Source organism: Amphiura filiformis, chromosome 3, assembly GCF_039555335.1.
Source record: "Amphiura filiformis chromosome 3, Afil_fr2py, whole genome shotgun sequence".
Taxonomy (NCBI): Eukaryota; Metazoa; Echinodermata; class Ophiuroidea; order Amphilepidida; family Amphiuridae; genus Amphiura; species Amphiura filiformis.
Window position 1 is genome coordinate 43,735,733 of NC_092630.1, and position 13,377 is coordinate 43,749,109.

Consider the following 13,377-nt stretch of genomic DNA (forward strand, 5'->3'; position numbering starts at 1 on the left):
TGAATTCAATACGTGGCAATCAAAGTTAACAAATCACATGCCTCCCGCCTGTCCCTGTCTGATTCAAACTATGATCTACTTAATAATGACATTTCATAGAAATTACCTCAGACATCCTATATCTCTTATTCTGTCACTATGCTATCAAATGAACTTGTATTGGTTTCAATACATGTAAGACATGGGAAGCAGGTGGACTGTTTAAGAGATGGTAGAAAACACCCTCTGATCAAGCTGTGATGCCATCCAATGGATGGATGCAATAAATGATGTTACACATCAGGATAAACATCGCCTGCATAGGCCTATGTCATTGTACTGTCTTTTCTAAAACAAACCATGCACATGATCAGTGAATGCTGCAAAATGTACAATTATAGGGGCATCACATATATTGAGCATTTCTTTTAATAAGCATATGCTGATAGAAAGTCAATAATTCGCACATTTAGCAGTATCAGTAATGATGGTAAAAGCCACATGAATCTTCAAAATACTTTATTTTTTCAAAGTATATCGCTAAAAAAGTAAAATAAAATGGAGATTGTGTAACTTGATCATGAGCAACATACTGTCTTTGCTTTATTGTGTTCATGGTAAAAGTACAGTATATATTATGATGAAATTTTCATCTACCTGACAAAAATACCACAGTACATTAGGCTGCGATCACAGAAGTATCCGGTACACGGTACGCGCTATTCGCTATACGAAATACGCTCATTCGATCAGGCTGAGTTCACATTTAGCATACTCCTATGTGAACTCAGCCTGATCGAATGAGCGTATTTCGTATAGCGAATAGCGAATACCGGATACCGTATACTTCTATGTGATTGCAGCCTCATATCTTAATTCAGACTTCATAACCATTGTAACAGACAAGTAGTATGACGAGATAGTACAAATCCTTCAGATTTAAGCATGTATGGTAAGTTCATTGACAGTAAGTCAAAGGGACTTGGTCAACTATGTTGAGAGATATGGTTGGATTAGGTTGCTATAGTAAATGTAGGTTACATTTCAAAAGTGCATCATTAAAGACAATATAGATGCATCATGGGAAGGATTCAGTGACAAAGCCCAGGCGGCGAGTGGCATGATAGAGCCGGCAACTTGTGAAACTGCCCGGCCGTATGGCATTTTCCATATACTCGGTTAGTTTTGTGGGGTTCATTATCAAACCCCAATGGTTTTAGCTTGTATTTATATTATTTATTAACATAGGCCTATTTGTTTGTGATATTTCAAGCATTTTAAAATGTCAAAATTATCCCATTCAATTACACAGTTGATGATGGAAATTGACTGAATTTAGGGAATGCACGGCGCATACCACCTGCATAGCCAGCACCTTTTGAGGGTGGGCAAGGCAACTTTCAAGGGGACAAACTTTGACGAACATGGTCAAAAATGGGCTTAAAAGTACAAACAAAAATTAAAAATTTAAATATTAGCGTGGTCAGCATCCCACCGGGGGGAGGAGACAAGACTTCTCACAGGGGGGCAGTTTCCCCCTTTGCTATGCCACTGGAAGGATTGTTAGATTCAGCATTACAAATTTTAATATGAGACCTGTTCCCACTAATGAGAAGAAAGTTGTAATTTTTTTATTTTGAGATTCATATTTTCTGGGTTATAAGCTTTAAAATGATATAACTAGTCATGGTTGCCCCATGTCACTTGGTTTACAAAATTCAATATTCTAATGAATAATCTTTTGTTTTCTGACATGTACTATGAACCATATCGCATTTTCTTCCCTTTCAATTTTCCACTCATTTTGTGAGAACAGGCCTCATGTGCTAAAAAGTAAAATCAAAAGAAAAACAAATAATGAATAGACCTATTCCTAACCAACAAAAGCACCAATGAAAGTCACAAGAAAACTAATAAATAAACACAAGAGTCACAAGAAAACTTATAAATAAACAAAAATCACCATTCATTATTTGGTTATGTTTATATGTTATGCATCTTTCAGCTATTTTGTGGTAATAATGTTTGAGAGGCTATATAACTTTCCTTATTTTGTAAGATTGTTATCAATCTCAAAAGTTGGACATGCATGTAACTGCCAATGAAGCATAAATTCAACTGATAGAAATGCACATCAACAAGAACTTAAGACTTTATTACAGTTTACTTTCAAACCACAATATATTGATATATTTTCCTGATTCAATATTTCAATATCTTATAGATTTATTTTCTATTGTGTCTTTATCACATGAATCTATTTTCTATTGTATCTATTTCACAGTGGGAATAACTGTTGACAGTTATATAACTTTGTATTGTTGTTGACAGTTAGTCATCTTTGTATTTGATTGAAACCTATTCAATTTGTTGTACAGTTTCTAGTTGACTAGTTTGTTTTTGACAGTTAAGTTACAATGCCCAAATAATTGTTTGGTTATCCTTCACCAATGTAGGATTGGTTGATTAGAACTTTGAACAAAATACAGTCCCAGACAATCCCATTTTGCAAGTCAAGTGTAGTGATAAAAAAAATTAGGTTTTTATACTTTTTTGGTCAACATTTTGGGAAGGAGGTCCACTTTTCACAAAATTGCCCCCTTCCTGGGAAAAATTTCCACTTTTTCAAATTATGCAACCCCAAAACCCTGCATACGGGCCTGACAAAATGTAATGTTCTTTTCATGTATAGGCCTATTTAAAAAAGCACAGAAATGATAGTCAAACAGTATTAGGACTATCAGTGGATTTAACAATCATTAAAAGAATATTTTGAAACAGAATGAATCAACTAAATATGGCAAAATTAGCAAAATAATAAACAGTCATGCACAAATCAATTTCACAGGGAATCAGTTTTAACACCAATAATATAAAGCCAAGCAAGCAAGAATATAATAAAATCACATAAAACAAAATGTCATCTCCCAGGCACCAGTTGCGTTTGCATGTGATAAAAATTATGAATACAATAAAATATATTAAACAATATGAAAACACCTGTTAATCCTTTTTTTTTTCTTAATAGAGGTTATCCACTTTAGGCATGTGTGACTTCTAACAAAAGGCGCTGGTTCCCATAGTATTCCTCATTCAAACCAATTCAATGCATGACCTTGGAGTTACTTGCTGCGTGACTTTGGGCAGCTATTTTGAAACAGTCATGGTTGCACATGCAGGTACTGCTTTAACCGCTTACATTCATTAAGGTTTAATAGTAGGCCTGAGCTTTCAATCTTTTATAAAAGAGATTTTGTGTCAAAAGTAAAAAGGACAAATACATGCAACTTTTTATTCATTGGAATGAGGTCAATGAACCAACCTAAAAGGTGCTAAATTCAAATTTGAGACATAATGAAAGAAAGTATATCACTGTGACAGAGGTAACACTGTCACTATGGTAGAGATTTTCCCTATTCTTCGATGCAACACTAACTGTAAAATACAACTCTAACTCCAACTTGTAACTCGAAATCAAACTCTAAAATGTAACTCTAACTCCAACTTGTAACTCTATATCAAACTCTAAAATGCAACTGTAACAACTGTAACTCAAACTTTAACTCATAAATTGCATTTTCTAATTACCCACACAGTTTATTTTTATTTCTCCATCCAGTATAACCGAGTATTTTTATGTGATCCTTACACAAATATCTTATTTATAATCCTGTATACTGATTAGATTTGCATTCATTAACATAGCCTTATAGGGCAAGCGTACTTTAAATTTGTCCCCAAATTTGGTTTATTTCCCACATTTAAGATTCTTATTATATTAGTTCTATCATGTTCCTTCATTATTAGTAGGGTAGCTTGCCAAAGTAAGCTTTACAATCTTCAACATGATGAGTTAGAGGATTGATTTACAATTTACATTTTTTGGTTACTATGGTGATCATCATGGTGGATTAGAGGTACTCTCTAAACAAGTGAAAATCCAATCATTTGGAGCAATCTGAGGGACCACTTCAAAAGAGTGAAATTCCACACCTTTAGAAAAATAAAAATAACATGGTCAACTTTCCTCTCAACAATTTTACAAAAATGATCAATCTGGGGGGGGGGGGGGGGAAACCTCTATTAAACCCGTAATAAAATAACTGAATTTTCAACATGGACTTGAATAAATTTTATTTCCACTTCTTGGAATTGTTCACTCTTTGACATGTAGTCCCTTAGATCACTTTTAACCATCTCCATGACTGCAGACAACAAGTTCCAAATTTTCTTTGAAAATAAAAAAAAATTCAGAATTGTACATTTGAATGACCATATTTGGAATCAGCATGAAAAATGCATTAAAGTGAGTATAAACAAGCCCTGTATTGGTTCAGTGGTTCTTGAGATGCTTTTTTCAAGATATCTCAAAACTTGGGACTTTTCATGTTGACGCCTATGGCTAGCATGCAAAGCAGTAACTCTTTTTAGACTCTTTTACATTTTAGAGAATAGAAACATTTGTCACTGATGATTCAGCTGCATAGACATCCTGAAATTCCTTTCAAATTAAAACAAAGGGAAAAAAGAAGAAAAAGTTCACTAAATAAAAATAAATTGTTCACAGAGATCAGGAAAAAGTTTCCAGTGATTACTCACTCATATCAGAATACAATAACAGATATCATCTTCAAAAATGAAAATCTTTGCAATGAAATATGATAGATTCATAATACCCCACTGGGCCTTTGATCACATCATAATTTCGCATGATATGTGTTCACATGGCGTCAAGAAAGAAACCCCGGTTCTGCTGTAGCACCGTATAGATGCTGCATATACATGGGCCTCTTAGGCAGCTAGCCAACCAACTGTTGTTGTTTATGCCTTGTTATCTTTAACACAGTTCCTAGCTCCTCACTAAGCCGTACATTATGGGTGAACTGACATTGTGGAGATAGGAATCAAGTTGAATATATAAGCAGAGTATTGTAAGTGTGCGTGATAAGACTTAAAGTGACGTAAACTTAGATGAAGTTATTTCTATTAACAGATTTATAAATGCAAGTTGTTAATTTTACATTCATAGGCCTACTTTTCCAAAGTTCTTTTATAATAAAAATTGGTTTCCAATACTTTACTTATCATTGCAAACCATTTTTTCAATATCATTGCTTTCTTATGACGAATGGGTTCTTTATCTGATGTCATAAGGAATCCTTGTATGAATGGCAAGTCCTAAATGAGATACATTAGATACGGTATGTACAAGACACATCTTATCATGCTTATGGAACAGCAGCAAGGCATATTCTGTAATGGGATGATTCTCACAACTCACAATTTTCCAATGAACAAGTGTCCTTCAATTTCCTGTAAGTTCCATAGAATAGGGCCAAAAGTTGTACATGTAGCCTACATGTATCCCTCTTCAAACCATTCCAAATTGGCTTTTGCTCGATAGGATAGCATAACTTTATGTGGAAAGGAAATTTCAATATGGTGGTCTCAAAAGTTGGCAACTGTGCATTATCATATATGTGACACGATCAAGGGAAATGAGTCGGATGTCGCTAACATTGATTTTGAGATATTGGCAAAGAAAGTGTTAAAATTCTTTTGTTTTATATTGTTTTTAGCGATTGATAAATTGGCGTAACTTCAGAAAGAAAAGTCGTCTCAACATGGGGTTTTCAGTTTCTGAAAGCTCTAAATGTCCTGTTTAGAAACACGTGTAAAACTCATTTTCGACCAGGGCCGACATGTGACTCATTCCCCTTGATCATGTCACATATGTGATGCGGTCAAGCAAAATGAGTCTGATGTCGATCAAAATCAAAATTCAGTTTTCAATTTCATTACATGAGACATTCTCAGAGCTTTATTTTCCTGAAAACCCCATCATAATTAGACCTATGGTTCCAGAGATATGACCATTTTAGTGTTGCTCAGAACAATAAAATACAAAGGATGTTGAATACTATTATTAGCTATATCACAAAATCAATATTACCGACATCCGACTCATTTTGCTTGATCACATCACATATGCTATTACATGTATGGTCTGTTGCCAGCCTGTCCACTCCCATTTCTTTATGCCATCTTGTCCTCCAGCTCATTTTAAAACCAAAATTGTTATCCAACACTTAACCTAACAAGCCTAACCCTAACCCCAAATCCTCAGGCAAACTTAATGTAAGAGGATGTATACTGGGAGAGGATGACATGCATGGCAACATGGCATGACTATACAATGTACAGGAGCATGAGTAACCCTGTGTAATTTCAGAGCTTGTATTATCTTTCCCAAATGAGATGACATCTTCCTGTCCCTTGATTAAGAGTCTGGTTACCTTTCACCATAATGAGAAATTCTCTTCTTGCTTAATTTCTGCGATTTTGTTTTTGCAGCCAAAATAATCATTATGCCAATAGTGGTACAAGGAACCAGTGTTTTGAACAAGTCTAAGTTCTAAAACAAAGTCTACTTTATCCCTTGAATCTTGGCTGGTGCCTCACATGAATTTTGCTACTCTACGTCATCACAAGGATCGCCCACATGTAAATGCCCCTATAGTGATTGAATCAAGAGTGACTGTGTTAATGGTTAATAGCTAACTCACTGAATTAATCAAGAAATACAGAAATAAAGAAAAAGCTTACAGAAAAGCTGCTCAAAATACAAATGGAAGGAATTAGAGAGATACATTATTTACAGTGCTTTCTGTGGCTATTCTTGTGGAAAGCGATTTCCCCCAAAGTAAATTTGACCTCAAAAAATCACACAATTAGTAAGGATTTTGAAGTCTTAAAGGGAATTTATAAATAAATAAGTCTACTTAACAATACAAGAGCACTGTCAAATTACCGATATCAATTGTATAAGATGAAAAAGAAAATGGAGGTTTTTAATCTTTTCTATATAAAAAGCTTCAATAAAAGTAAGAAAGTTCACAAACTGTTCTACATAACACTTTAACAGTTTTAAATACATCAGAAAGTGTTGTTTCTCATGAGGTTCTCAACAGATAAAGTGTTGCTCATAGAGTAAAGAGGTACAGATAGCACCCCAACAGGCAAAGTACCAGTATTTTGTATGCAATGACAATTCTTGCATATTCATGAGAGCCATCATTCTATCACCTGTGTTTAACAACTTGCGAATGATGTTACGTGTCTTTGCTATACGCAGAAAATATAGAGGCTACCCTTTAACAAATATAGGGTAACAGCACAAAGTGGGCATAGCAGTTTTGTCTGTCGCACTTCATGGAACGATTGGGCCTCATTTACAGAGGATGCTGGACTTTGCCAGTTGGTGCTCTGTCTGTTTATGTAGTTATACTTGCAGGAGCCTCTCAACAAGTACCGTATATAGTATAGTGTATTTTGCATATGTCATTTACGGATTTAACAGGGGCGGCGCCAGGGTATTTTGATAGGGGGCAAAACAATTTTGAAATTTGTTGTCGCGGCGCGACAAGCGCAGTCCGTCAGCTTCTTATGCCGACAGGGGGGTGTCTGAGGGGATGTGCCCCCCTCAGAATTTGGAAAATTTTCAAAATGAAAGCACAAATGAAGCACCTTTTTCGGGTTATTTATTTATTTTCCAACCGCATATTTTTATGGATTTCATTCACGGGCCCGACTTTCAGCCCACTGGTTTTAGGCATAGATCTACTCAATTAGTAAATCCAGCACCTTTTGGCAACAAAATAAGTTCATTGTACAAATGTGCACGAAGTGAAATATGGTGGAAATGTTGAACAAAATCGCGAAAGCGCTTAAAAATTAACACTTTTAGGCTAAAATGGCCAAATATGAGGTTACTTTGGTCAGAAACCCACATACAGGCATCAACATTAGGGAATGATTGTATGGACCATCTACCCTATCAAAATATTGGGGGATTTATGCCCCACACCGGTCGGATCTCTACGCCTCTGGTCGCAACGCTGTGTATGTTAAGTCAGTTGCATTGTATATGATATGCCGGGTTTTTTTATTAGAAATTGGCACGATAAAAGTATATGAAGGGGGGGGGGTCTTAAGGTTGGAAATATTTCAAACTGAAAGCCGTAATCAGGAGCGTGAGACGGAGGTATAGTCGCCCCTATGATCACTAAAAGCCCAAAACTCCACTTTTCGAGCGTAGCAAGCGAAAAAAAAACCTGTTTTTTATGCTTTTTCAGTCAGAAAAGGACAAAATTTGCCCATTCATGCGAGTGTAGCGAGCTAAAAAACTAGGTTCTTTATGAGTTGGGAGAAAAGGCAAGAGAAGCCATGTGACTTTTATGGGGGAAAATTTGCCGAAAATGGGCCCTAAATATAAAAACCAACAACTTTAAAACCGCGTAGGTCAGCCTTTCACAAGGGGCAAGATGTCCGAAGTGGGGTTTCCTCCTTCTAACCATGGCCAGGGAGGGGAATGGCTCCTTTTCTTCTTCTCCTCCTCTCTTTCTCTCCCTCTCTTTCTCTCTCCTTCTTCTCTTTCTCTTTTTCCTTCCTTTTACCTCTTTTTTGAAAATCATAGGGGGGGGCAATTGCCCCCCTTGCCCCCCCTGTGGCGCCGCCCCTGGGATTTAAGGCTTTACAACATTTTTATGCTTTCGGATATTTGCTTTTCCTGCATGCACTTAAGGAAATGTATGTTGCAACTAAAGTAACAACAGCATCTGGACATAGAGCCAAAGAAAAATAAGTTCCCCCTTTCAACTAAGCTTCATTGCTAATGAAATTGGCAGCCCCTTTCTCAAGAAACTTCCAAACACAAGTGAGTTTCGGGTCCTGTCACAAAGCATTTGCAGACAAACTGATGTTATGCATACTTGATGAAGATCTCTAATGGAAGTACATTGTTGCGTAAATATGTACTCTGTATCATGTTCTAATTTATCCCTGCCACTCGTTTCCTCAATTAAAGCTTTGTTAATCATTAGTTTGCATTGACCTATAACCACGATGACCCATATTTCTGCATCTGGATCTGATACTCTCATATCATGCATATGGTGAGAAGATGTACTCGGTGAATGCGGTCAGAGAAAGTGATGGCAAAAGCAAAATATGAGAAAACATATAACACAAGAATTTTTCCTGTTTTCCATTATGCTTATACACTATTATAGCCTATCAGTATCAGATCAGAATATATATGAAAATAGGATGTTTTCCGGTTGGATATAATTATATACCCAACAAAAACATTTTGCTAGGTATATAATGCTTAACTTTAAACTCTATACTGATCTTTTTGTAAATATATTTTACAAATCTTAGCAGTAGTACAGTACCTGCATGTTGTAACATTCTATCTTTCACTGACTTGTCACAAAGTGTGTGCTTCTTGTGACTATTAAACCATGTTGTTCCAGGACTTGAAATATTAAAGCTTATTTTTTGCACAGCTTTTCAGAACGACTATCTAAGACTATCAGCATTCAGGTGAATAAACAATACAAGCAAGCGATACCTCAGATAATTACTACAATATACCCACTTTTACTCACTCTTTAAACACTGTACTTGGCAGCGATGGAATTCACAATATTACCTCTCCTTTCTAACACGCAATATGAAGACTGTTAAGTAACATTTGAGGCTAGAAATGCCTGCATGTGATAGTTTGGTTAATTGCTATAATGAATTAATAAAGAGAGAGGCATCATTGCTATCTTATTTCACAGGTCTCATTTCAACACTACTTGCCTGATGATACAAAACCTGAAATAACCATCATGAATTTGTTTAGTGCATGTTAAAAAAGTGGGGCTTCATTTAGTGCATCTATGGGGACCTGTATATTTTAGAGGATGTTGTAGTATTTTCCATAGGTCGCTCATGTTTCGTTTTTATCTATCTTTAAAGGTATTGTAAATTTTTTTTAATGTTCTCTTTAATATAGAATGGTAAAGTCTGGGGCGTGGTGCATATCACACCTTTTACTGAGTAAACTGTCATTTTGCAAAATTACCTCCAACATTTGAACTGTGTTGATTGTGGCATGATTGTAAACTTGAACCCTACTTTTGCTTAGTTTCTTGTTCTCAAAACATACTTTTAATAAAAGTTTACATAGCCATCACTGTAGCACTATGTGTCATTGTAACTACATCTTTAGATTAAAATAGAAGTATGCCAAGCACAAATAGTAAATGACATATTAAACCTTTAAAGTTACCCCTTCCTTCTTACTTTTGCTCTCAAAACACGCTCTTAATAAAGTTTATCTTGTCATCCATAGCAGCACTATAATACATGTACATGTATATATCATTGTATTAGATTTTTAAAAAGTGTGCCAAACACAAAATAAATAGTAAAGGACATATTACCTTTGAAGCAACCCCCTTCATACCCCAAGTTAATATATTTCCCCTTTATAGGTTTTGTATATTTAGATGTAGCATTTCTCCTCACGCAGACCTCATCATGTTTGCCCTGAGAAGAATTTACACCTCCTCCTCCTCCTCCTCATCTTCACTGGTTTACTTTATCATCAATGTGTGTGACTAGGCATAAGTTGCCAAAACTTTCATTCCTGAGTCATGTAAATTTGAAAAATTGTTCACAAAATGTGACAGTCAAGAAATGATATGAATTGTTTCGGATTATGCAAAACATCAGAATCAATTCATATAATTTATTTAAAATGTGTGTTTTTTTAGATACAAGAGTGACTGAGCTGCTCTGAAGTTTTCATATCATCCTAATCTGAGACATCTTAATCTGACAAATTATTTGATTGGTGTAAATGTAACTGTTACATTAATTCTTTAATGACTCTTGAAACAGAAATGTAACAAAATTAATTTCATTGATACCATTGCATTTGTTGTAATCCAACATATTGCAATATAACGATTAATGTTGCAATATAACGATTAATGTTGCAATATAACGATTAATGTTTAAGTAATTTGATGTTTATGCAATGTCTGATTTGTTTTTTGTTATATGTCAACCATGTTAATTAAATGTAACTACATTTTTAAGTGCATTTAAATAATTACAATTTTCAAAGTTTCTGTTATACTTGTGAATTCTCTTATGAGAATAGTTTCTTGAAGTTCAAACCACTTTCTTTCATGTGTGCCTTGAAGTTTGAATTACTTTCTTTCATGTGTTTAGATAGTTTGAGTGCTAAAACATTGACCAAAATGACCATGAGACAACTATAAGAAAGAGCTATAAGTAGCATATAAATGACAAACTATCACCTAACAAGGACAAGAACATAATGTAAGCATGAGCAAAGCCTAAGGAGCATATAAATGACAAATTAACACCTTAACAAGGCCAACGGGCCTTTTATTTACTAATTTGAATGCATGACAGCATTAAGCACTATTCAAAATCAATATGGTCTTAGCCATATCTTGAATATAAAAATGATTTTCTATTCTAACTTGATTCAAAACAAGTCGTAAAAGCTTTGGCTATATTGATTTCTTGGTATGAATTGATAACCGACAGCATGGCGTGTATATATGAGGGATTTGAATAAGCCAGTATGCACTGGCACACTGCTGTATGGTTTTTAAAGATAAACTTCATGTTCAATTCTGTAACAGTATAAATCTTGTGTGTCTGTGAAATCGGAATGACGCGCATATGGGTGAAACATTCCTGTGAATATCATGCATCCTTACATTGCTATTCTGTGACATTGCTTCCTGTTGATGGATGTGTAATATTCATATATATTTCATAAATTGTTTATTGCGTCATTTAAACTCAAATTAAGAGTATATGTGCAAATTGTGCCCATATATAAGATTGCTGACTATAACTTATATATTTTTTCATCTGAATATTTTGATAAATTCTTAATCTTATTCATCTTATTCATTATCATTATTGTCACTTTGATGATAATCATCATCATTATCACAACTTAAGACAACTGTCATCCTCATAGAAAGTGGACAAACTACATAAAAGATACATCTAGTTATGCTAACTCAAACTTCAAAGTTAGCCTATCCTGAACAACTTCACCTAAACTACCTCTTTAAATAAAAGAACAAATCATATTTTTTTTTTCAAACTTCAGACATATAACCTAGCCAAACCAGTCGCTAGAAGTACCAGAACTGATATTCCCCCAACATGTTCCCCTAATGCAGAGGCCCAGGACAGAGGCCTAATGTAAATGAGTTAAAATGCAATGCATCAACCGTGATCATGTTAAGAGTGCTGGTAACATAGTACCCTGCAGCCATCCTACTTTCAATCTAACCCTAATCACACCGTCCATTTTCTTATTACATTACATCATGTGTGATAAGTTACATAAACTAGCCCCTTGGTAATCGCCCTTAACCTTACCCTCTTCTTTAGGAATACACAGCATAGCCCGTATTCTGTTGACAAGTTTGAGAATTCTTGCGACAGACTTGTCGCTAGTGTTATCCTCCTCCTTGCCAGGCTCCTTGCCAGCTCCATCTGTTAGTTTTTCTCCATCCAGCATCTTATTACCTAACATGGCCTGCTTTTCTCGAATCATATTCTGTTCCTTGGGTTCATTTGATTGCGGCATGGTTGCACCATTGGTAACTCAGGGTCGCCTGATGTTGTCCCTCTCAAACAAAGTCAACTCACGGAGTTGTGATATTCCACATAAATATTCCAAAGCAGTCGACAACAACAGTAGCAGCGCGCAACAAGTAGCCGACACGGTTAGCACTTTAACTATACTACTACTACGACTCAGAACAGCTTCTGTTCCTGATCATCTAAAATGATGAAAGTTATCTCATAATTTATCTCAAGAAGATGCAACAAGATTGTGTCTGTTGTTACTATGGTGGAGCGCATCCTCTGCCCCGCATCATCGCATCTGTCCTGTGACCAAGCGTCACATTGGGGACTACAGGAGAATCACAAAAGGAATAGTCTTGGCTTACCTAATAACCTATTCAAATAACAGTCAAGGAGTAGTACCTAGTCATACAGCAGCAACAGCCACACTAGACTGGTTACAAGTCTCAGCTAGCAGTGCTACCTATTGATTGTCTATGCTTTACATTACGTACGTGCTCTGGTTTACTACATTTCTATTTACCTCAGGGGGTGTGCAACATATTTCTATCCAGGAAGACATGCCTTCAAATTAACTCTGTATTACCTGGTATCCATCTTAATTTTGTCAAGAGTATAGCATGGCAACATGAGACCTGTTGATATTAAAATATCGGAGAAGATGCGGATATTGTCCTGAACAAGTCTATTGAACATGAAATGTGCTTGATTTATCTTCAATATTGCATGTATGCTAGATATGTGAAACGATGGATACACTATTTAAAGGAAAATATTATTGTTGAGAATATATTTGACAAACCTATTTTTTGATTATCATATAATATATATTATTAATTCTTTCTTTCTTGTCTACTACTAAAAATATGTCATGTACTATCTATGCCTCTATAAAATGTTCTTATTATATCA

At 35.3% G+C, this 13,377-nt stretch overlaps 1 protein-coding gene across 7 annotated transcripts in view; it reads right to left on the reverse strand.

The window, feature by feature from the left end:
- Window positions 1–13,377, reverse strand: part of LOC140148577 (A-type potassium channel modulatory protein KCNIP1-like) — a 548,406-nt gene that overhangs the window by 165,638 nt on the left and 369,391 nt on the right. Inside the window, exon 1 of one of the 7 annotated variants that reach the window (XM_072170583.1) lies at window positions 12,253–12,843. The exons of the other annotated variants lie outside the window; for them this stretch is intronic. Within the exon in view, the coding sequence (XP_072026684.1) occupies window positions 12,253–12,463 (211 nt within the window). The 5' untranslated portion in view covers window positions 12,464–12,843. Of the gene's footprint in view, window positions 1–12,252; window positions 12,844–13,377 lie in introns of those variants that run through there. 7 annotated transcript variants of the gene reach the window in all.